Raw genomic sequence first — 25,073 nt, forward strand, 5'->3', positions numbered from 1 at the left:
CTTTCTGGTGCACCTCAGTGTTTGAAAACCACTTTTCAATTCAATGACAGCTAATAATATATTAAAGTCATTTTCTTTCATTTTGGTGAAATAATGTCTGCTAACAAATCCATAAATGGAACATATTCTAAGCCTGTACTCACATTTCTCTTTTGACACACATAAATTGTCATGCAGTCCAAAGGTGTCCAGGCTAAATTGCTCAAAGTATCCAGGGTCGTGCTGATTAGGTGGATTAGCCATAAGAAATGCTGGGATGCGGTGGTAGTGGTGATGGGTCTGGGTGGGATGCTCTTTGGAGGGTCAGTGTGGACTCAATGAGCCAACTGGTCTGCTTCCACACTGTAGGGATTCTATGATTCATAGCCAGCATTGGTTTGTACCTAACTATTATGGCGTTGAAAAAAAGGCACATAATTCCCACTGGGTTTTTTTTCAAATGGTCGAATGAATTTTTTTCAGGCACCTAGGTTAAGCAAAGAGAAATATGAAGTAAAACTAAAGTTGATCCAAAAAAAGAATAAGATTTGCCCATTGCACTACTGTGACAATCTGCAATATCACTGATATTAATAAGACTGTCAAACTTCATGTCAAAATAAGCTTGTCTTCAGTTAATGAGGAACTGACTCAAGATTAGGACAGCACGGTGGCTCAGTGGCTAGCAGTGCTGCCTCACAGCGCCAGGGACTCCGGTTCGATTCCAGACCAGGCAGACTATCTGCGTGGAGTTTGCACATTTTCCCATTGTCCAAGTGAGTTTCCTCCAAATGCTCTGGTTTCCTCCCACAGTCCAAAGATGTGCAGGTCAGGTGAATTGGCCATGCTAAATTGCTCGTAGTGTTAGGTAAGGGGTAAATGTAGGGGTATGGGTGGGTTGCGCTTCGGCGGGTCGGTGTGGACTCATTGGGCCGAAGGGCCTGTTTCCACACTGTAATGTAATCTAATCTAACCTAATGCAAAGCTTAGGTGAATTCGTCACACTAAATTGCCCATAGTTTTCAGGGATGTGCAGGCTAGGTGCATTAGTTAGAGGAACTGTAGGGGAGTGGGAGAAAGTGAGGACTGCAGATGCTGGAGATCAGAGTCGAGAGTGTGTTGCTGGAAAGCACAGCAGGTCAGGCAGTATCAGAGCAGGAGAATCCACGTTTCGGGTATAAGCCCTTCATCAGGAATGAGGCTTGTGGGTTGGGCTGAGAAATTAATTGCGGGGTGGGGGTGGGGGGGGGGGGGGGGGGGTGGGGGGGGAAAGATGGCTGAGAAAGCAATAGGTGGATGAAGGTGAGGGCAAAGGTGCAGAGGGTGGTGCCGAGTTGGAGGCTTGGGACTGGGATAATATGGGCTGAAGGGAAATGAGGAAGCTGCTGAAATCCACAATTATCCCGTGTGGTTGCAGGGTCCCAAGGCAGAATATGAGGCTTTATTCCTCCAGGCATTGGGTGGTAATGGTATTGGCGATAGAGGAGGCCCAGACCCTGCACGCCCTTGACGGAGTGGGAGGGGAAGTTGAAGTATTCAGCCGATGAGGTGCTGGGTTTGGTGGGTGTGGTGTCCCAGAGATGTCCTCTGAAATGATCAGCAAGAAGGCATCCCGTCTCCCAGATGTTGAGGTAGGGGCACGAGTCTGGGTTGGATACTGTTTGGAGATTTGGTATGGATTTGTGAGGCTAAAATGGCCTGTTTCCACACTGTAGGGATTCTATTCTATTGTTTAAACTCATCATTGCTGCTCAAATATATTATTTTGAAAAAAAAAATGCATATGATGCTAATAGCCAAAAGATCAAAAGAACATGTATCTGACCAGTTTGAGTTGGATTGAAAGTTAAATATTTTAAGTTAAAAGGTCAAGTGCAATACACTATGTCAGCAAGGACCTCTTATTTACTTGTTTTCTTTGTGGTACTTGGAAAACAATCGAAATATGACAAAAGTAATTTGTTCCCAAATTTCTTTGAATTACTCAATGCAATAATGCAAAGTTTGTTGCCTTCATTGCCTTTGAGTTATCAGACTTACAGCTACATCACCATAAATTATTTTTAGATTACAATCTCTTAACCGAGTCACATCTAGATTGTCAATGAACACCTCTAAAAATAAACTGAAAAAAAAAACAATAGTACAGCTCAGTAAATAATCTAAACTGGGGGAGATTTCATTCTTCCTCCCAGATGAGTAATTGGTTAATATTTAAAAAGAAAATAAAACCAGGGACATGCATTATGACCCCATCCCATGTTAGTCACATTACACATAATGGATCAGATCTCATTTACCAATGTTAAAAAAAATACAATAGCCAGTATTAAGTCTTGATTAAAGTTCAATGCCACATGACTGGCAGAGCACGCAGTCATTATTGGTCGGAGCATTGAGGGGAACGGTTCACCCAAGTTCCTGTGTCAACTATATTGTTAAGGAATGCTATTGAGCCAAGACTAGATACTGTACAGAACAGGAAGAGCATTAATGGCTGCCTTAGGTCACTCTCATACCAGCATCAAATGGTAACATTGCTAGAACATTGGCATAGATTTTCCTACTGATCCAAATATGATGCAAGAAAATCAGACAGTAAATAACATAACTAATATAAGGAACATTTAAAGAATAGGGTTAGACAATAAATTTTGTTTGGGTAGCAGAATCAATATCAAGAAAGCAGTTAGTACATTTTCTAGTCATTAATTACATGCATAGAATGAAAAATTCAATAGTAAAGACACTGAACTGTAATTTTAAAAATGCTTCTGTTGCATACATAGTCTGCTGTGCGATATGTATGCGAAAGTCAGTCTGTACATTTTCCTGGTGTATAAACTAAAAGCAAAAACTACTAAAACATGAATTAATGTTGTTAGCAAGTTCAAATTCTTTGTAATTTTAAGCATAACAATTACCGTCCCCACTAATTTCATCTGTGAATCCAGGCAGCAAGAGAGAAAGAGAAGAAAAACAAGGAGGGGAGAAAAGGTGGAAAATTGCATTATTAATAGAGGCAGGAAACAAAAACAATCTTCAGGAACAAAGGCATCAGAAAATGCAAGAATATATGATTCATAACAGCTGGAAACTAAGGATTTATTTAAAAATAAATTTTTATAGATCATATAAAACTCTAAATTAATGTTAGATTTGCACATCCTTATATTTGTGATGAATTGTTGAAGATATTAATACTGGGAATTAAACTGATTGTCACACTGGCAGTATCTGCCAACATAAATCACTAACTCCCTCTTTAAATACAACTTGTCCACATACAGAATTAATCACTCTCCTGCCTATCAATATGTTTAAAGCAAGATGAATTTAACTGTGTTTGAACATTTCATACCCCTTTTGATGTTCTTTTGAGCTAAGGATTCACGTATATCAGGTGAAAACTGAAATCCATTTCACTTGGGATCCAGAAGTCAGGAGAAACAGGAAACTTCCACCCAATTAGTTTGGGCTGGATTCAAACACAAGTGCTTTAGTGAATAACATGGGTTGTTTAACCTAGATCCCTTAGGGTAGAAGATGATGCACTATAAAGCAGCATTTTCTGGGCTCAAGCAGGTATAGGGCTGCATTCTGCCATAGACTTCGATTATACAGTATCTAATCACCACAACTGCAGTGTTGGAAGAGTCATTGGAAGAGAGCACAGGACAGAAGGTGAATGGAAAACAAGTGTTTAGCTGGTTGCAATTATTAGAGAAACTCTACAAAGCACTGTCAAAGTTACGTCCATAAAGTTTTTAAGCTCGAGATAGAAAACTTTACTCATGTTGATCATGTCCAATGCTTTCAGTGGAAGGGTATACCAGTCATCAAATTAGCTGAGTACCCAAAATGCTTTTATTTTAAAAAGTACAGTACAAATATTAATACAAAAAGTCTTCTGTGCATGCTAAGATTAAATATTGCTGAAAGAGTGCAAAACATCAGTACAGTTGTAGACAACACAGGGTAATAAATCTTTCTTTTAAAATGACATTTTAGTTTCAATTTAAAATGGGAAGAGACATTAAACAAAATTTCTAATTTCATATTTCCAATCAGGGCTATATTGCTAAGTATTAAATTTTCAAACTTCCTTCAGGAAAAATAAATTAAAAAGGTGAGAGCAGAACAACTTCTAGTTAAAAAGCAGGAAGTACAAATGCAAGATGTTGTATTAGCAAATAAGCAAAGTCAGTGCACGTTGTAAGTTAGACTAAAAACACTGCAAATGTAGAAAATATTTTACTAAAAGCAGGAAATGCTGGATATACTCAGCAGGTCTGTCAGCATTGGTGGGCAAGCAAGCAGGTTAATGTTTCAGATTCATGCGCTTCATCACTACTATAAAAGATGAGAGATGTGATAGGCTTCAAACAGTCACGAGAGAGGTGAAGGGAGCAGAAACTAACATAGGTTTGTGATGGAGTGGAAAGTGAAAGTAAGTAAATTATAGAAGTGCAAATCAGAAGGAAATGGTAATGGAACAAGAAAGAAGAAGTGGGTCTTGAGGTGGCGTAAATAGGGCACGTAGGATCCTTAACAACAGTTGCTTTCTAAATAATCAAAATATACAAAACACAAACAAAATAATATTTTCAAGAGCACAAGGTTATGATATTAAGTTGTGAATTTAATGTTGAGTCCAGAGGACTGTAAGGTGCTAAACAAACTACACTGATCTCATCCTTCTTCATGGTGACAGTCTGCTGACAATCTAGTATCACATTGGACTACAACAGGAGCTTTCCAAAGGACATTTGTTAAGGCAGCACATGCTAGACTAATTAATATTGCAGAATACTGAAGAATTAAGGGGGAAGCTGGAAAAGCAAACGAGAGAAACAAAGAAGAACTACGAGTAAAGACTCGAACTAACATAACAGGGAAACGCAAAATCTTGAATGGGCATATAAAGAGTAAAAGTGTGGTTGTAGGAGGAGCGAGACCAGAGAGCAAAAGCAGGATTTTCTGAAGGAGGCAGAGTCATGGCTGAGGTATTAAATGAATCTTTCATCTGGGTATGACGCTGCTCAGTCCATGGTGATAGAGGAGGAAACTGTCACCTAAAGGTTCCAAATTATTAAGAAAGAAGCATTAGACTGTTGGTCCATAAAATTGACAAGGAATCAGGATGAGATGACAGTCATCCAAAGACTTTGAAGGAAGTGAGGGTAGAAATTGCAGGGGCAATGGATCTAACCTTTTAGTCTTCCCTGGACTTGAGGGTAGATGGTGGAAGACTGGAGTTGCAATATTTATTATTTTTTAAAGAGAGCGAGAGAATACACAGGCTAAGTGAGTGGGCAAAAACTCAGCAGATGGAATATAATGGGGAAAAATTTGAGATTATGTACTTTGGCAGGAAGAATAGAGGAGCTTTTAATAATATTTAAATCAAGAGAAAATGCAGAAAACTGCAGCACAGAAGGATTTGGGAGTGCTTGAGAATTTCTTCTCTCAGAAGGTAGTCAATCTGTGGAATTCAGCCCCTGACGGCTATTGAGGCTGGATCATTAAGGATATTAACGATACAGACATATTCCTGAGACAGGAGAAAGTGAGAACTACAGATGCTGACTATCAGAATCGAAGAGTATGGTGCTGGAAAAGCACAGCTGGTCAGGCAGCATCCGAGCAGCAGGACAGTCGACGTTTCAAGCATAAGCTTTTCATCAGCAATGACGGGGTGACTCAAAGGGGCTGAGAGATAGACTCACTGAGATCCTTGTAGAAGGAGAAGAGCCTCTAAGGTAGACATCCTTGGAAGAGGCTTCACAGTAAGGTTATAATCAACTAGGAGAAAGTGAGAACTGCAAATGCTGGAGATCAGAGTTGAAGAGTGTGGTTTTAGAGAAGCATAGCTGGTCAGGCAACATCGAGGAGCAGGACAGTTAACGTGTTGAACATAAGCTCTTCATCAGGAATGAGGGGGTGGCCCAAGGGGGCTGAGAGATAGAGATAGGGCTGAGACAGCGACAGATTTTTGATCAGTAAGGGAATCAAGGGTTATGAGACAAAGGCAGGAAGATGGAGTGACAGATTATCATTTGTCACGATCTCATCAAATGGCAGATCGGATTTGACTGGAGTAGAAGTCGGCCATTTATGGTGTTATGGATATCCCAACCTCAAATGTCAACACACAAACCGCCCATTTCCACTGCAACAATCTAAGCTTTACTGTTTGCTCAGCTCATCTGTTGCTGAAATCCTCATTCAAGCCTTATTTATCTCTAGACCTGGCAATTCAAATATATTGCTGGCTGGTCTCCCACATTCTATCTTCCTTGAATAGGAGGACATTCAAAACACTGCCTGTATCTGAACTCCCATTCCTTTACTATCCATGTGCTCAAGACCTGCACTGGCTTGCAGTCAAGCAACATCTCAATTTTAAATTCTTATCTGTATTTTCAAAGTCCTCTATGGCTCTACCCCTCCCTATTGTTGTAACATTCTCCAGCTCCACAACAATCCCACAATATCTGTGCTACTCTATTCTAGCCACTCAATGCTAATTCACTCCATCACTAGCGGCTATGCTGAAGTCCCAAGTTCTGGAATAGTTGCTCTACACTTCTCTGCCTCTCTCTCACACTTCCTTTTTTAAAGATGTTCTTTAAAACTTTACTTCTTTGATCAAGGATTTGATCATCTGATTCAATATCACCTCATATGGTGTGGTGTCAAGTTTGATATATAATGCTGCTGTGAAGCTCCATGAAACACCTCATTTTTGTACTATCTTTAACACAAAAGCTAACATTGGAGGCAGTCCAGAGCAAGTTGACTAGAATGCTCCCATTTCTGGAAGGATTGTCTTAGGAGCAGTTGAGTAGGTTGGACCTATACTTGGAGTTTAGAAGAATGAGAGCTGACCTTATAAAATCATACTAGAACCTCAGATTCTCTAATCGACAATTGCTGTTGTCATGTTAAGGTGCTATTCTTCAGGATTAAGTAATTGGAACAGCATTGGAGGCTGAGGACAGTCAGGTCATAGTTGCAGTGGAATGGAGAAATAAAATGACAGGTAAAATGACTGCAGAGAGAATTTGGTCTTTCTTGTATCGAGGAAAATAGTATACCAAATTGTAAGAGTCTAAATAAATGGCTCTTTCTTGAGGTTAAGGTTTTTAGGGCTGAAGAAGGTGAGAAGGGAGGAGATAAACATTTCATCTCACGGACATCAACCTCAGATATTAACTCAGTTGCTAACTCCACAGATGCTGTCAGACTGGTTAAGCGTTTTCAGAATTTTATGCTTTCATATTGTTGAGAGTTGCATTATCAGAGCATGAACCGTAAGCGGTTACAAAACAAGCCAATTTATATTATGCAAAGGTGATTTAACATTCCTGCATTCTGAAAATCTACATTCTCGTCAATCCGATGATACCGACCAAATAATTTACTTCGCATTTTCTAATACAAGATGACATATATTTTCTTTCCCATTTTAGGATGTCTCCTTAACATTTGTCAGTGAACAGTAACAGTAAAGTTCAGTTCTTGAAAACTAGATAAACATCAGTAAATGAATGTTTTAAAGGGTTTGGGTAATCCAGTCAGAATAAAATAAAAGTTGTGTAAATCACCTTTAAATACAAAGGTCAGCATTCAATTTCACGGGATGAATAGCTCCAGTGATCAAACATGTTATAAAGATGCATACGTCAAATGATAGTTTGCACAAACGCTACAAATAGAAGTGATGTTTAAAGAAGAATGCAATCTCAATCACAAAGCTAAGGTGTTAAACTGTAATTAAATTCATCAAGGCAATGCTCTAGATTTTTCATGAAGTCAAACATTAATCCAGTACCCTTGGCTGTCTGATGAGAGCAGAGGATGAAGGGGAGAAAGCGTCTGGCTTTCATAACTCTGGGCTGCCAATGATTCACTCCTTCAATGATGACAAAAAAATAAAGGAAAGTTTGGAGATCAGGATGAAATACAAAATATTTGAAAGCAGAAAGTTCAATGAATAAAGAAATGTTAAACCTTATATAAAATTACCAAAACTTTTAAATGTCTCAAGGAATGTCTTCAAAGACACTAGACAAAAAAAAATAGTTTTTCTTTCATGAACTGGAAATTGTGATGTATATCTCACTTCAGCAGTGCTATCTTTTAACTAATAGCCATCCAACTGAATGACTACACACAAAATGGTTATTTCTTCATCAATACCTTACTGGCACCTCAGTCACACATCTTTCAATACATTTTTTGCCCTCAATTATTTTTCAGTTAGCTGCTATAAATTTTGTTTGAAGGTAAAATACTGCATCATAGAAAAGAATCCTTACAGTGTGGAGAGTGCTGGAATTCTGATTATGCAAATTTTGAAAATGAAAAGCTAATTTTGCTTTCTGTTTACACTTTCTAAGTGGATTTTCTCATGAATACATATATATGTCTCTGTTGTTCTTTTATTATCTTTTTCAGTTTCTGTATCAAAGGATATTACACAAAAGCATGACACAAAATCTGACCTCATAGGATGAGGGTTAGCATGGATTGAGAACTGGTTAAGAATCAGAAAACAGAATGAATAAAAAAAATCATAGAATCCCTACAGTACAGAAACAGGCCCTTTGGCCCAACAAGTCCACACAGACCCATTCCCCATTACTCTACATTTACCCTTGACCAATGCAGCTAACCTATACATCACTGAATACTATGGGCAACTTAGCATGGCAAAACCACCTAATCTGCACATCTTTGGATTGTGGGAGGAAACTGGATCACCCGGAGGAAACCCACGCAGATATGGGGAGAATGTCCAAACTCCACACAGACAGTTGCCCGAGGTGGGAATCAAACCCGGGTCCCTGGCACTGTGAGCCAACAGTGCTAACTACTGAGCCACTATACTGCCCTGGCTCAGGCAACGACACCCACAACCTGATGCTGTGAGGCAACAGTGCTAACTATTGATCCACCATGCCGCTCAAATTTGGGCAGGTAGGTTGCACCTAGTGGGTACTGTAACAATCAATGCTAGAGCCTCAATTATTTTCATTCTATATTGATGACTTAGATAAGGATTTCTAAGTTTGCTGACGCAATCAGGGAAAGTAATAGCTTAGCACTATTGTCACTGGCCAAGTAAGACTCAAGTAATGTTCTGGCGGGCATGGTTTAAATCACACCATGATAGATGGTAGTACTTGAATTAAATAAAAGAAATGGAATTGAAAGTCTCAAACCATGGTCAATTGTTGTAAAAACCCATCTGGTTCATTCATCCTTTAGGGAAGAAGAGCAATACCAGACTTGAAATTCTAACTCTTTCTCTCCACAGTTGCTAACAGACCTGCTTTTCTCCAGTATTCACTCTGCTTGTTCCTTCAGGGAAGGACCTGGCTTGCATGCGACTCTAAAACCATGTGCTTTACTCTGAACTGCTTTCTGAACATGCCTAGCCAACCATTCAGTTGTATCAACTGTGAAAAAGAAAAAAAAGTGAAACTGGATAGATTACTGACTAAGGCTCCGTAAATAACAATGAAAATCCAGCCCTGCAACGTCCTCCTTACCAACATCTGGGAGCTAATATCAAAAGCGGGTAGAGTAATCTCACAGACAAGTCAAGCATTAGCCTGACACAATCATTCAAAAGTCATACCTTACGTACAACATTCCTGGCAATATCATCACCATCCCTAGGGTAGGTCATGTCCCACTGGCAAGACAGAGCCAGCAAACATGGTGCCACAGTGGGATATGGACAGGAATGAACTGCTCTCAGACTTCAACATTGGGTCTGGAGTCAATGAAGTGTCATGGCACTAGGTAAAAAATGAGCAGGGAAACCTCCTGCTGCCACTCACCTCTCCCCTGGAAGGATACACCAAAAAGAAAAGGAAATGGTTAACATGGTTAGAACAGGAGAAAATTAATTCAATAATGAGGAAGATTATCAGCTTGGAAAAGTATGATCTGGAATTTGTTTGGTTGGAGAAAAGAAACACCAACGGGCATAAGACTATATGTTCTAAACAGTAAATAAGAAATCAGAGATACAAGCAATAGGTATTAACTGCAACCATAGCTGAACTTAATTTATATAAAGATTGGCGATCTAAATTGTGGAGAAATTCCAACAGTGCATATGTATTGGCTTTTTAGCCTGACATATCGGGGAACTAACTAGAGAACAGGCTATTCTAGACTGGGTTCTGTGCAAAGAGAAAAGATTAATTAACAATCTTATTCAACAGGATCCCTTTGGGAACAGCGATCACATTCTTCATTAAGAAGCAGAGTGAAGTCAAATTTGAAACTAGAGTGCTGAGTCTAAATAAAGAGAACTTTAAGGATATGCAACATGATTTGCAATGCCAGACTGGGGCCCTTACTAAAGGAGCTAATAGGCAATGCTTCATATTTAAAGAATGTGGTGCCTGAGTTACAATTATTCTTTCCTGTCTGGCACAAAAATAATGAAGGAAAATTTGATCAGCCATGGCTTACAAAAGAAATTAGGAATAATATTAGATCCAAAGAGGAGACAGATAAAGCACCAAGCCTGATGACTTGGAGCTTTCAAAATTCAGCAAAAAAAATCAAAATGTTTGATTAAGAGCAGTTAAATTACAGGGAACACAGAAACTTGAACAAAGTACCTAGAAAAAAAAATGCAGGTCCCTTGCAGTCAGAAGCTGGAGCAACTATAATGGGGAACAAAGATATAGCAAAAGAATTGAATTCCTATTTTGGTTCTGTCTGCATTAAAAAAAGGCATGATTGACTTCCCAGAACTTGAGAGAACCAGGTCTAGAATTGAAGGAAATTAATATTAATAATGGTGCTTTGGAAATTAATGGGGTTAAAGACTGACAAATCATCAGAGTCTGATAACTTGCATCTCACAGTAGTAAAAGAAATGGCCCTGGAAATATTGTAATACGAGTGGTAATCTTTCAAAATTCGATAGAATCTGGAAAATTTCCTACAGACTGGAGGGTGACAAATGAGGAAAACAAAAACGGTGAATTACAGAGCAATTAGCTTAACATCAGTAGTGGGGAAGTTGCTGAAGTCTGTCATAAAATATGTGGAAGTAAAACATTTGGAAAGCATTAATAGGATTGGACAAAACCAGAATGGGTTTAAAGGCATGGGGAGAAACAGGAATATGGCATTGAAATTGATTGGCCGAGCAGGCTCAAAGGACTGAAAGGCCTATTGTTGCGTCTAATTTCTATGTTTCGATATAATACTACTGTTGGGCACAAAAAATCTCTGTCCGTCTAAATGAATTATTACAGATGTGCTCTCATTGGTGGGTTTTATAATAATATACAATACTGACTTTCTTCACTTCTCACTCTCTTTCACCACAGAAAGACACAACGATGTATTCACAGAAATCAAGACACTGGAACTTTACTTTGAAAATTTTCTAGTATAAACTAATTTCTGACAAAGGTACTGAAGGGCACAGCTTGATATCTGGGGCCAGGTCACAGACTAGATATGATCCCACTGAATGACAGAACAGGCTTAATGACCAATTTTTTGCTCCTATACTGGCGCAGCCACAGAAACTCACAACCCATGAATGAATACAAGTAAAACTCTCAGCAACCAAAAGAGAAAATGCTGAAAAATCTCAGCAGGTCTGGCAGCATCTTTAAGGAGAAAAAAGAGCTGACGCTTCGAGTCTAACTGACCCTTTATCAAAGCTAAAAAATGGGGAGAAATAGGGAGGTATATATACTAGGCTGAGAGAAGGCGAGTCATGGCTCCAGAAGCAAAGGTAGAGACAAGGAAAGCAGTGAAGGTGGACAGGGGGAGAGACAAATGAAAATCCTGTTGGAGAGAAGGGTAGGCATTCCTGGAAGAGAGGTGGCAGTGGATTAAACACTGGATAAAAGCAAATTACTGCGGATGCTGGAATCTGAAACCAAAAGAGAAACTCTCAGTACTTTGCATCATAACCATTTGAGTCTATTGAAGTTCTCCACTCCCAGTTTCTGTTTAAAAATAAATGGCTTCTATTTTGGTCTCTATCCTTACAGCTAGAAGGATAGATATACACCAGTCCCCAGGACTAAAGACCTCTCAATGTAATGTCAAGTATTTCATCAATTCCTCAAATATATCAATATTTTGCTTTATGTCTTTTGCCATAGTTGGAAAACTGAAGTGTATTTTGGACCCCATATTTTTAAATACGCTGTGATTCAACAACTCAAAATTTAAACTAATTCATTTGTGACAGTGTCAGGCCAGACTGCTAGTCAAAGTCCCAACTTGTTGCACATTTTTATGGCATAGCAAAGCACCAAATGTACTCTTGTTGAATGGATGCAGACCCATTTACTGAACAGCAATTCAGCTACAAAGAGATACTAGATAGGATGAGGTTGTTTTCCTTAGACTAGAGAAAGCTGAAGGGTGGATCTGACTGAGATATATGTCCTCTGAAGGACCAGGACAATGTAAGTGGAGTCAACAGCCTTGTGCCATAGCTTTATATTAAGGAGCAGGAGGTTTAGGTGGGATTTGAGGAAAAGATTTTTCAATCAGAGAATTGAGGTATCTGGAATGCACTGTCTAAAAAGATGGTAAAGGCAGGAACTCAAAAAAATTATGAACACTTGAAATACCAGAGCATCCTTCCAAAGCTGTGGGACAAGGGCTGGGCAATAGGATTAGAACAGATTACTGTTTTGGGACCAGCATGGACATATGGACTGAAGGATCTTTTCCATACTGTAAAATCTAATTGAAAAGAAAAGTTAAAAGTATTGTTGGAAAAAGTATATTTTGTCAAAGTTGTTTTTCTTGAACTGATCAGAATGAAAACATTTGAAAATATGTGACCTTTTTCAACAATACTCAAGTTGTGTTACAAAGCGACTACAGATTTAAAATAATCATTCAATTTTCTACCCCAGTACACAAAATACAGAATTATGCTGAACTACAACTGTGTGCATGTGGTAAAAATCAGGCCATTGTTTGTTTATGAGCCTTGATATTGAGCATGTCGGATAGGTTAACTACTGGGAACAGAGGCAATATATGTCTAGTTGGGTCCTATGCTCAATATCCGCATTCTCAAGGAACAGTGACTGAATCAAAATCACAGCCCCAATGCTTATGAGGCAGTTGGAAACTTGAAATAATTGAGAATCCAGCAAGGTCAGGTATGTGGTCGCGCTGAGCTGAATGGCCTTACCTGTATAGTGAAATTTGGCTTCTCATCTGTCAACTGGCCAAAGCAGACAGAAAACAAGCTGGTGGTAGGAGGCCATAGTCAGGGATCATTGAAGACTGCTCCAGACAATAAATAGCTTGGTACAGGTGAGGAAAGAAGTTCCGTTTTGTCAACTGTGAAAGTGGGGACTAGGGGTTTGGTAGCGGCTAAAGCTCACAGGGTTACTTGAGGATAGTTCACTTGATTCACAATGAATGCACTGAGTCACTTTGTCGGCAGTAGCTCCTGCCTCTATTGCGCTGTCAAGTTTCTAAGCCCTTAGGGAAATGTGTAGCTAGTTTAAAGCCTAATTCAAGTTGGTTAATAAATGTCGAGCACACCTGTAGTGGTCACTCACACACCAAGATCAGTGTAAGAGTGGCAGTGGGCTCATGTATATCAGGGCTAGATTACATGTAATTCACTCTTCAACAGCCAAACCATCCTTCTGCAGAGGTTTAAAGTCTTAGAAGTATTGGCCAATTATTAATAGAGAATAATTGAAGGCATTTGTAAAATCCATTCAGTCACATTGATCCAAGGTTACAAATCAGGAAACAAATTTGTATCTTCACTGGCCTGTGTCTCTTGCTGCTATTCATAGAAAGGGGAGATGCACCACTCAGTAAAAGACTGCTGATGGCACAGTACATAAACAAAATACTTTTGGAGACAGCTGATAAAATGGGGTCAATAACGCAAAACAATCTTTAAACATTAGCCATATTACATAAAAATAGGCCGCCAGGCCTCAGTCAAGAAAGTTGATTTAAGGGCTTTGGCAAGGAGAAACAGGTTTTTGTTCAGGAACAAAGTGGTCATTTAGGGTTCACTTGGCTGGCAGAAGACAAATCACCACTGTTAGCAAACCTCATCATATCATCATAAGTCTGATCAGGTTGGTAGTAATAAGCTTTTAGGGTGGCATGGTGACTCAGTGGTTAGTACTTCTGCCTCACAGCACCAGGGATTCAGGTTCGATTCCAGCCTCTGGTGACTGTCTGTGTGGAATTTGCACATTCTCCAGTGTCTGCATGGGTTTCCTCCGGGTGAATTGGTCATGCTAAATTGCTGATAGTGTTAGGTGCATTAGTCAGGGGGTTACTCTTTAGAGGGTTGGTGTGGACTTGTTGGGCTGAAGGACCTGTTTCCGCACCGTAGGGAATCTAATCTAACAGCCAGACAGACCAGTGACAAAGAAGCATTACCAAAAAGAGCAGCATTATGGGTGAATGCCCCAGCAGTTATGGTAGCAATACTGGCTGTTGAAAAGAAGGATCTGGTAAAAGAGTAAACTCCCAGCACATTCAGCAGCAAAGGGAACACTAGATGATGACTTTCCGTGGATTGCATGGCGAATAAAATGGCCGTGCTTTTACTTTGTTTCACCAAGATGTCAGTTCTCCACTGGGAAGTGTACCACTGTGGCGCCATCCTGTGGCAAATGTTAAGTGAGTCTATTAATATTCAGACAAGTTTCAGTTCAATTGATAGGCTGCTATGTCATATTGGTAGCATATCAGTATGCTCAAAACAGCACCAAGTGAAATATTATTAGAATGTTAAGCCAATCACAATTTTAGATAATAGTACTTTGAAACTGGCAGAAAAATTGTGCGAAACTCTTAAAAGCCTTACTTTTATTGGGGTGTGGAGTGCCCTTTGAGAAAGTGTGGTGGAGGCAGGTTCAGGTGAGGCATACAAAAGGGAGGGAGATGATCGTTTGAAATGGAAGAACTTACACATTTACAGCAAGAGAATAGGAGACTAACACTCATTTGCCCCGCTGATGAAGACACAATGGGTTGAATGGCCTCTTTCTATACTGTGATAATTCTGAGATTCCATGTGCTCCTTGGCTTTATAGATCAAGGTAATGGACACAAGCAAGTAAGCTACATTAAACTTGCATAAAACACTAGTTAGGCCTCAGTTGGAGGATTGTATCCACTTTTGTGGGTGAATATCAAGGCCTCAGAGAGGATACAAATTAGGTATTAAAATGGCACCGTGATGTGAGATTCCAATTATGCATTGTGATGAAAAGTGTGCAATATATATCATTTTGAGAGTTTGGATTTCAACTAGAGACATTTTGGTGCTAGTTGCTTTTGTGAAGGGTTTAAAAAGAAAGGTCAGAGAGTACTTTCTGGAACAGTGACCTAATCCAACATGTGTCAAGAGTATAGCGACTGCAAAATCCCTCAAGGCTTAAATACAATAGATTGCAATCATTCAAAAGATTACCTTGTTGATGGTTTCGAAAAATCAAGGATTGATTTTAGTTTAGAAATCTGAGTTAGAAAACTTTTAAGGCAGCTTTGGAGATACCTGACTGGGTCAGAAACAGATATATTTTCTCTCCTAAAAGATGGTTTAGAACAGTGTAGGATAACCACAGTTACCTTGGTGTAAAAAGTTTAGCTTGTAAATTTTCCAAAACATGAATGCTTCGTTAGTAATTGGCAAATTAGTAAACAACTAAAAGTCCAAACTTTCAGTTTGCTAAGTATTCATCTAAGATGACTTCACAATTCACAGGACAACAGTGAGACTAGGAATTACCTTGAACATAATGATTTAGAGTCATAGACTCCTGGAGATGTACAGCACGGAAACAGACCCTCCGATCAAACGTGTCCATGCTGAATAGATATCCCAACGCAATCTAATCCCACCTGCCAGCACCCGGCCCATATCACTCCAAATTCTTCCTATTCATATACCCATCCAGATGGCTTTTAAATGTTGCAATTGTACCAGCTTCCCCCACTTCCTCTGACAGCTCATTCCATACATGTATCACCCTCTGCAGGAAAAAGTTGCCCCTTAGGTCTCTTATATCTTTCCCTGTCACCCTAAACCTATCCCTCTACCTCTGGACTCTACCACCCCAAGGAAAAGACTTTGTCTAATTATCCTATCCATGTCCTCATGATTTTAACAACCACTCAGCCTCCGACGCTCCAGGGAAAATAGCCCCAGCTTATTCAACCTCTCCATGTAGCTCATCCTCCAACCCTGGCAACATCCTCGTAAATGTTTTCTGAACCCTTTCAAGTTTCACAACATCTTTCCGATAGGAACTAGACCAGAATTGCATGCAATATTCTAAAAGTGGCCTAACCAATGTCCTGTACAGCTGCAACATGACCTCCCAACTTCTGTACTCAATACTCAGGCCAATAAAGGAAAGCATACCAAATGCCTTCTTCACTACCTGCAACTCCACTTTCAAGGAGCTATAAACCTGTACTCCAAGGTCTCTTTGTTCAGCAACACTCCCCAGGACCTTACCATTAAATGTATCAGTCCTGCTAAGATTTGCTTTGATAGAGAAGTGTAATTTCTCTGGATTTAGGTCACTGACTGCATTTACTGTCCATCCCTAGTTCGCAGAATTGAGTGACGTACCTAATAATTTCAGAGGGCAATTGAGAGTCAGTCAAATTTCTGTGGGTCTGAAATCACATGTAGGCCAAATCAGGTAAGAATGGCAGATTTTGTTCCTCGAGAGGACATTATTGCACCAGGTGGGGTTTTCCAACAATTGGCAATGATTTCATGGTATTTGTAGATTCTTAATACTAGATTTTTTTTTTAACTGAATTCAAATTCCACCAACTGCCATGGCAGGATTCAAATCTAGGTCCCCAGAACATTAGCAGAGTTTCTAGCTTTATAGTCCAGAAATTATATTATTAGGTTATTACGTCCCTTTGATCTTCACTCTCTGCTTCAAGCCAATTTAGAATCCCATTTGACAGATTCTTAACAGGTCCGCCATGCAAGACCTTGTCCAAAGCCTTACTGAAATCTAGTAGACTACATCAATTGCACTATCCCAATCTGCACACCTAAGATTTCACCTCCAAGTTTTTCACATTTTGTACATCTGCTAGCATTGGGAATGTTGAAAGCCCCTACAATTATTACATTTATTTTAAAATTTCTCTGATATTTCTGGTAGAAAAAGCAGAGGGTGTATCTGATTTAGATGTATAAAGTTCTGAGGGGCATAGACAGGGAGAGAAGCCACTCCCCTTAGTATAGGGATTAATAAACCAGGGCCATAGTTTTAAGGCAAGGAGTAAGAGTTTTAGACAGAAGTTAAGGAAAACATTTTTGACTTAGAGCGTTATGGATATCTAGAACTTCCTGTCTGAATGGGTGGTACAGGCAAGAATCTCCACGACACAGTTAACACGGGCACTTGAAACATTATAGCATATAAGGCCATGGACCAAGTCTTAACAAGATTAGAATTGATGGATGTTTGATGGCTGGTATGGTAACAATGGGCTGAAGCATCTCCTTCTATGTTGTTAAACCTCAATGATTCTATATTCCTACATATTTGACTTTCTATCTCTCCCTGACTGTTTGGAGGTCTATAGTATACTCCCAGCAAACTGAATATCACCTTTTCATGTTTAGGTTCTACCCATATAGCCTAATTCGAGGAACTTTCTAAGATATCATCTTCCTTACTTCAGTAACTGACTCCTTGATATCGCAAGCCTACCTCCTCCTTCACTCTCCCTCTGCCCTCATCTCACCAGAAAATTCTAACAGACGAGGCTGCTGGTTCTGTCCCTTCCCAACCCTATCTCCATGACAGCAATGACCTTACATCCCCTTGCATTAATCAACAGCATCAACCATTTACTTGTCAGACTCCTTGTACTAAAATAAGTGCCATTCATCCTTGACATGCTCCCTTGTGTGTTATCGTAATTATATTTGCACAGTCGCTAGACTGACTTGGTTCTTCTTCTATACGTCTCTATGCAAAAACTCCCAAATATACCTCCATTCTACATGTCTTGCCAAATTTGTTTAAACAATCAGAAACCAAACAAGAAAACCTGCCCCCAAAGATGTTGGTTCCATTCCAGTTCAGTCCAACCTGTTGTTCAAGTTCCATTCTCTCTAGGTTGGACCCGAACTGGAATGGAATATGGAATAGAGATATAGAGCGAGATATAGAGCGAGATATAGAGCGAGATATAGAGAGAGATATAGAGAGAGCAAGCGAGTGAGCGTACAAGCGAGACAACCCAGTAATCTAGCAATCTAAAGCCCTCCTTTCCGCTCCAATCTGCTGATTTATTTTTAGAAAAAAAATTTCAAAGAAAATAAACAGTTCCAAAAGTGCACATTTCCTGGAGTTTTGTACTGGCATTCATAGTCTATCGACAGCACATGGTCTGCTGCGGTTCATGAAGCCAGCTCACCAGCATCACCAAAAGGGGATAGGCAATGAATGCTGGCTGAGTCAGCAATGCTCATTCCATGAACATATTAATCTTGATCCAGCTGGTCATAACAATGCTGCAACAATTGACAGTTTATACCTCATTCATCTGGTCTTCAAATTTGCAAGTTTCTGTAAAGACAAAAGCCTTCTAGAGCAGTCAAATTTCAATAAAAATAGTTTGAGCTTAAGATACTGTTTGAAAAAGGGGGATACTCCAAAGCTGCAGCTGTTATCTGTGAACTCACAGATAAGCTGATTTGATTTTTAAATTATTTTTTGCCTTAGTTTGAGAAAGACTCAACACTGTGGTCCAAAACAGCTGAGACTTGCTACCTAACCCTGTGGGACTTCTATGGCAGAAAACTGAAAGCAATTTAAACACAAGAAGTTCTTTCACATCCAATATTAGGCCTCATCATCATCTTAACACTGAGGTCACAACACATAACTTGCTCTGTGCTTGGACTGAAATTTCAATAAACTTCTATTTGTCCTCAGTAGCCTGGCATTTAACATTCATCTGAGATCAACCTGAAAACAGGATGGGAGCTCTGTGACATTCGACAAGAATACTTCTTATGTTGATTGCTATTCAACAGAGCCTGCGGCTTATTGACTCTCGCCTTTGTGACAAGTTAGTTACTGTACAGTGCTGGAGTAAGTAGTTCAATTATGATCAATCCCACTTTCCACATCAAAATCAAGTGGTATTCATTCTGCCATTCTATCAAACCTAAAATCAATGTAGTAGAATTAACTGTTGCAAACATTTCACAAGTCTAAATTAATTTAAAAGCTTGTACTGTACATTTTCATAAGCTAGTACAAAGAGTACTAGCAAACCAAGTGCTGACGAATTTAAATAAAACATTTGGCATTATTCAATTACTGAACATTTCTATTTACTCTACGTAAAATAATACCTTTTACAATGAAGGCCTCCTAATATTATTTCTGATTTTGCTTATTTTCACACACTGAAGGAAATGTATCTTGATTTTATCTGAGCTAAACTATTTTTAAAAATTGTTTGCTATTTAATATATATTGTTCTACATTTCATAATGACGGTGACTGAAGAAAATAAGATACTTGGAAATGGTCAACACTGAGAAGCTGACATTACACAAAATCTTCAAGGAAAATAAGCACAATTAGCTACTGGTGATGCAATGAGAATTCCTTTATCCATTTACAAGATAAATCATCTATTTGGTGTGTGAAAAACTAGTGTAATACTGTCATCAATTCAATTTTAGAGAATAGTTGACATCTGTTGGGTCATGAGTATGGTGCTGGAAAAGCACAACAGATCAGGCAGCATCCGAGGAGCAGGGAAATCAACGTTTCGGGCAAAAGCCCTTCGTCAGGAACTGCTGGGTCATTTTTAAATGCATAAAATAGTGAACTCTTAAGTAGGGATTCCAAAATCAGAAGACCGAATGTAATTTATTTTTTAAAATTATTACAATCCAGGACTGGAATTTTCCAACACCAGAATCAATTACAAAAATGCTGAAGATAAACCTCGAAAAACTGGCAAATGCTTAAAGGAAAATATAACTGCATAGGTCAATGCTTCTTACAAAATTTAGAAACTGATAAAATTTAGAAAGCAAATGTATTTTCGTAATCCTACCTGAGACTGAGACGGTCCGTGTCCTCAAGCCCTGTTTTTCATTGTTTGACAATCTGAAATGCGAATTAGAAAGACGCTGAATGTTATGCATTTTCTGAAAGGTCCAGTATGCATTCATTACTTCCACCCAATGGCTGCTTACAATTATTAGCAGGTTACAGAATTTCCCTTCTGACTCAGGGAGACTGTGGCAAATAGGAGTTACCATTTGAGTGTTTTGGAGGGTGGATGAAGACAGACAACATAATGAAGCTAAAGCTGAACATATTTATGTCAATTTGTTGTAAAATGAACTCCCGAACTACAGACAAATATTGCAGCTTAATACAGAAGTGTGATTCCAACAATAATCTGGCAAATGCGAACAGGAAAACCAATAGGATCATGCACTGTGAGCAGGCAAAAATTTGGCACTGTAATATAGAAAGCCAAACAGGGAGCATAATTCAGTCTTGAATATTTCTCATGTTCAATAATAAACAACCAGTTGGTGCTCATGGAAATCGACAGGAGAAAGAGAGAAAAAAAGGGGTAAACACAATCACTACAAAAAGACACTAAGGTGCTGCTCTGAATTTCTGGCCAAACACTCCTCTGTTTTAACTCTCTGCCTTTCTCAAAGGTGATCTTAAAACCAAACACTTTGACAAAGCTTTCTTCATAGCAGTGTGGAGTACCTTGGGTCATTTTCCTTTGTTAAATTATTGCTGTTTTGTATGATCTTTCAAAAAGAATGGTCAAATTTGGGGTAATTTTGGGAATGAAAATCATGATCAAAGGAACTGACTTTAATTGAAAATCTGAACTGCCAGAAAGTCTGACAAGAGGAACAAAAGCAGATGAAACATCCGACATCAACTAAGGCACTATAAATGATAATGGTATTCTTGCCCAGTTGACCTTGCAAAGACCTCCTTATCAACATCCAGAGGGCTGTGCAAGAGTTAGCCCAAGCAAGAGTTAGTCAAGCAACAACCTAATATTCTCACAATTGTGCCTTACAGAAAATATGTGCCAGACAATATCACCACCATCCCATCCCATCTCATCCCATCCCATCCCATGCCTGGGTGTGACTGTTGCACCAGCAGGACAGACCCAGCAGAGGGGGCAGCACAGTGCTATGCAGTCAGAAAGGAGTTGCCATCGAATTCTCAAAATTAACCTCTGAATATGAAATTTCATGGCATCAGGTGAAACGTCAGCAAGGAAGCCGCCTGTTGATTAACACTTAGCTGATAAATCAGTTCTCCTTCATGTTGAATACCTCTTGGAAAGATGATTACTTGAAGCAATGAAGACAACAAGGGGACAAAATGTACTCTGGATGGGGGACTTTAATTTCCATCACCAGTAGTGATTCAACAGCACCAACAGTGGCTAGGTTGACCAAATCCTAAAGCTACTATCCTGTCATGTGGCAGATGTTGAGTGAACCAACAAGAGGCAACAATATACTTGATCTCATTTTCACCAATCTACCTCCAGCAGATATCCAGGACAGTAGCAGTGAATCACTAAAAATGAGCTGTCGATTTGGTTAAGTTACAAGATAGGACTAGCTGCATGTTGAGCAGCAAAAACAGAATGCAAGAGACACTGCTAGCCAATCTACTTCGATCCAGTTTCTTTTGCTGACATGTCACATTCAATCACAAATGCTGATGGGTAATTAAAACAGACAAATATCCTCAATGATGGAGAGCCCAGCACATGAGTGTAAAATAAAAATAAGGTGAAAGCATTTGCTAGCACCTTCAGCTAGAGGGGTCGAGTGGATAATCCTGCTCAGCCTTATCCAGAGGATCCAGCATGACAAATACCATTCTTCAACAAACATAGCAGATGCATTGTCACCAGACTGTGTCATGCTTAAGGACTGGCAGCAGGTTGGATGTTGAATGGATCAATCAAGTTGCTGGCCAGCCAATCACAGAGGATGTTGAAAAAGGGAAACCACAGTTTGGTCAGGGTTTGGGGTTGTGCGCACAGAAGCTGCTCGACTGAAAGACATTGAGTTTTACTTCCTCTAAGTTTTATATCCAGTTAAAGAATTGTTGAAGATTTTGAGGAAAGAACCCTAATTCTGTAAGACGTAAGTAAAAGTCTCCAGTGGGCTTAAGAAGCTGTTTGCACTAATAAATGACTTTGGAATTAAAGAAAAATACAGTCCCATGTGCCTGTTAATCAACTGAATGTTCAAGGGATTTCATTAAGGCATTGTACTCATTGTTAAAATAGTTATTGAATTGGCCAGTTACAATTTTAATTTTCTTTCTAATTTGTCCCTTAACAGTGTCTGTCTGTCCATCTGGAGTATGAGTGGTGTTTAAACAAAATAGAGTTTAGATCATAGATATTAAGTAGATTATCTTGTTGTTTATTCATGTTCTGGTAAAGTTACATTACTAATAACAAATCATTAAGTTGTTTAAGTGTAAATTTGGTGATGATGTGAAGGCATTAGAGTGTTCAGGAAAACTTGAGAACATTTTCATGAATGAGAAACTTCAGTCACATGAATAAATTGGGGTTGTTCTTCGATAAGGGGAGGTTGGAAAGCGCTTTGATCTGGATAGAGTGGAGAGGGAGAAACAGCTTTTACTGACTAAAGAATAGAGAACTAGAGGATGCTGATCTAAGGTCAAAAGCAGAAGAACCAAAAGTGGCATAAGGAGGAACATTTTTACACAACAAGTAGTTAGCATCTGGAGTGCTCTGACTTAGTATGTGGTAGGGACAGATTCAATTACAATATTTGAAATTGAACTGTATCATTATTTTAAGTGATCTGTGAAAGAAGGAAAGGTGAAGTGAGGAGAAACATTTTCACACTGCAAGTAGTTAGAGCATGCAATGCACTGCCAGGTGATGTAGTGGAGGCAGGTTAAATTGAGGCGTTCAAGAAGGTATTGGATCAAAATTAATGTACAAAGTTGTGGGGAAAAAGACAGAAGATTGACACAAATGGGCTGAATGGTGCCTTTCTGTGCTGTAACACTTACCTGACTCGGTGAAGATTTTTTTTAAATTACAGGGCTTCATGGAAAGGGTAGGAGAATGGGAAGAGCTGAGTTGCTTTCATAGAGAGCCAGCAGGGATATAAAAGGCCAAATTGCCGCCTCTTGTGCTAGAACCATTCCATGATTCTATATTAAACTCTATTGTGCACGTAATATTTAGTTTTCAATGAATATGAATACATCAAATTATTCTTAAAACTTAATTTATCTTAAATGATATACTGCTAATTACTTGAAACTGGCGTTCACTTACTTGGGCAAGGATGGCAAAGCCCGTTCTCCTTCTGTGGAAAAAGCATCACCAAATGTAAGCAGATAAATAACAGTTTTCTTCTCAAGCTGAATGGTATTACTGCTTTTACTAAATCAGCAGACACTGCTTTAAAGATGGAAATTAAGAAATCAAGAATACCATGAATTAAACCACCTTCAACCACTAGGTCACCCAAACTAAAAAACAAAATGCTGCAATGACCAATTGAACCCAAGAACAAGACATAACAAATCATGAGTCAAAGAGTGTAGTGCTGGAAAAGTACAGCCGGTCAGGCAGCATCTGAGCAGCAGGAAAGCAGGATGAAGGACTTAAGCGCAAAATGTCGACTTTGCTGCTGCCCGGATGCTGCCTGACCGGCTGTACTTTTCCAGACTACACCTTACGACGCTGATCTCCAGCATCTGCAATCCTCACTTTCTCATAACAAATCATGAGTTAATCCAATCTTCTGTAAATAAAGTTGGTCTATTTCTAAATTATTTCAATTTTTTTTCCATATTAATTCATTTCTAGTTATGTAAAGATGACCAGTTGTACTGAATGATCAGTGGTGATAATAAAACCACAAATTCGATCAAACAATTTTTGACTGCATAACTTATTTGAGAAGAGGTATAATTTCATAACTTCAGAGGAACAGAAAAGGTTAATTGCTTGCAAATAATATTTGCTCATAATTAGGTCTGGATATCATTTGAACCCATTTTGCCTCAGACTCTAAGGTTCTGTATATCTCAGTCTTCAAGTTACAATCTGTCTGGCTCCAAGTTAGTATTTATTCTTTGACTTTGTGCAAAATTTGAATCAGGAATTGTAATAATGAATAAGGTCACCCCAACTACAAACCGCAAATGCAGGAATCCCATTCAGATATTTTAGTTTTGTTTATTTATTCAGGGAATGAGACATTTCTATTAACACCAGTCCAAACTGTCTTCAAAAAGAGGATCAGCTATATTTCTGAACTGCTGCAGTGAGTATGCTTTAGGTATACACCAAAGTACTATTGGGAAGGAAATTTCAGGACTTTGACACAGTGACAATAAAGAAACAGGTAGTAAAGATTCTGTTAAGGAGGGCTTTGGTCAAAACACCTCAGCAAGTTGCTGGAATGTATTTTGTAGATGGTCCTCCTTACCAATACCTAGGGACTGGTGCCAAAACTGGGAGAGCTGTTTTGCAGACTGGTCAAACAATAGCCTGACCTTGTCAGTAGTGCATGACCCCATGAGAATGATTGTTTCCCAGACAACACCATCACCATCCCTGGATATGTCGTGCCCCACTGGCAGAACAGACCCAATTGAGGCACTGCGGTTGGTAAGGAGTAACCTCTGGGAGTCCTCAACATTGACCCAGAGCCCCATGAGGTCTTATGGTGTCAAGACAAACATGGGCAAGGAGTCTTCTGGCTGATTACTACCCAATATACAGCAATGTGGACAATATGCAGACTTGAACTGATGAGTGACCACTAACATACTTAAGTGTCAGTCAAATACCATTCTCTAACCAATACAGGAACTATCTATCTCCCCATGGCAATCCACAATATCAGCATCACTGAGTGTCACATTAAATACAAACATAACTGGGTCTGTCATACACTTCTATAAAAACAGGCCAGATGTTAGGGATTACCCTACAATTCTGGTTTCCCAAAG

At 39.2% G+C, this 25,073-nt stretch overlaps 1 protein-coding gene across 23 annotated transcripts in view; it reads right to left on the bottom strand.

The window, feature by feature from the left end:
* The window catches only part of LOC140476938 (focal adhesion kinase 1), a 556,498-nt gene that overhangs the window by 154,749 nt on the left and 376,676 nt on the right, over positions 1-25,073 (bottom strand). For 14 of the 23 annotated variants that reach the window (XM_072569910.1, XM_072569911.1, XM_072569912.1 and 11 more), the window contains 4 exons: positions 23,386-23,416; positions 20,110-20,162; positions 7,817-7,897; positions 2,904-2,921 (listed from right to left, as the gene is read on the bottom strand). In XM_072569910.1, the coding sequence (XP_072426011.1) occupies positions 2,904-2,921; positions 7,817-7,897; positions 20,110-20,162; positions 23,386-23,416 (183 nt within the window). The remainder of the gene's footprint in view (positions 1-2,903; positions 2,922-7,816; positions 7,898-20,109; positions 20,163-23,385; positions 23,417-25,073) is intronic. The other 9 variants (XM_072569906.1, XM_072569908.1, XM_072569918.1 and 6 more) reach the window with 2 other exon arrangements.

This window comes from Chiloscyllium punctatum, chromosome 5, assembly GCF_047496795.1.
Source record: "Chiloscyllium punctatum isolate Juve2018m chromosome 5, sChiPun1.3, whole genome shotgun sequence".
Taxonomy (NCBI): Eukaryota; Metazoa; Chordata; class Chondrichthyes; order Orectolobiformes; family Hemiscylliidae; genus Chiloscyllium; species Chiloscyllium punctatum.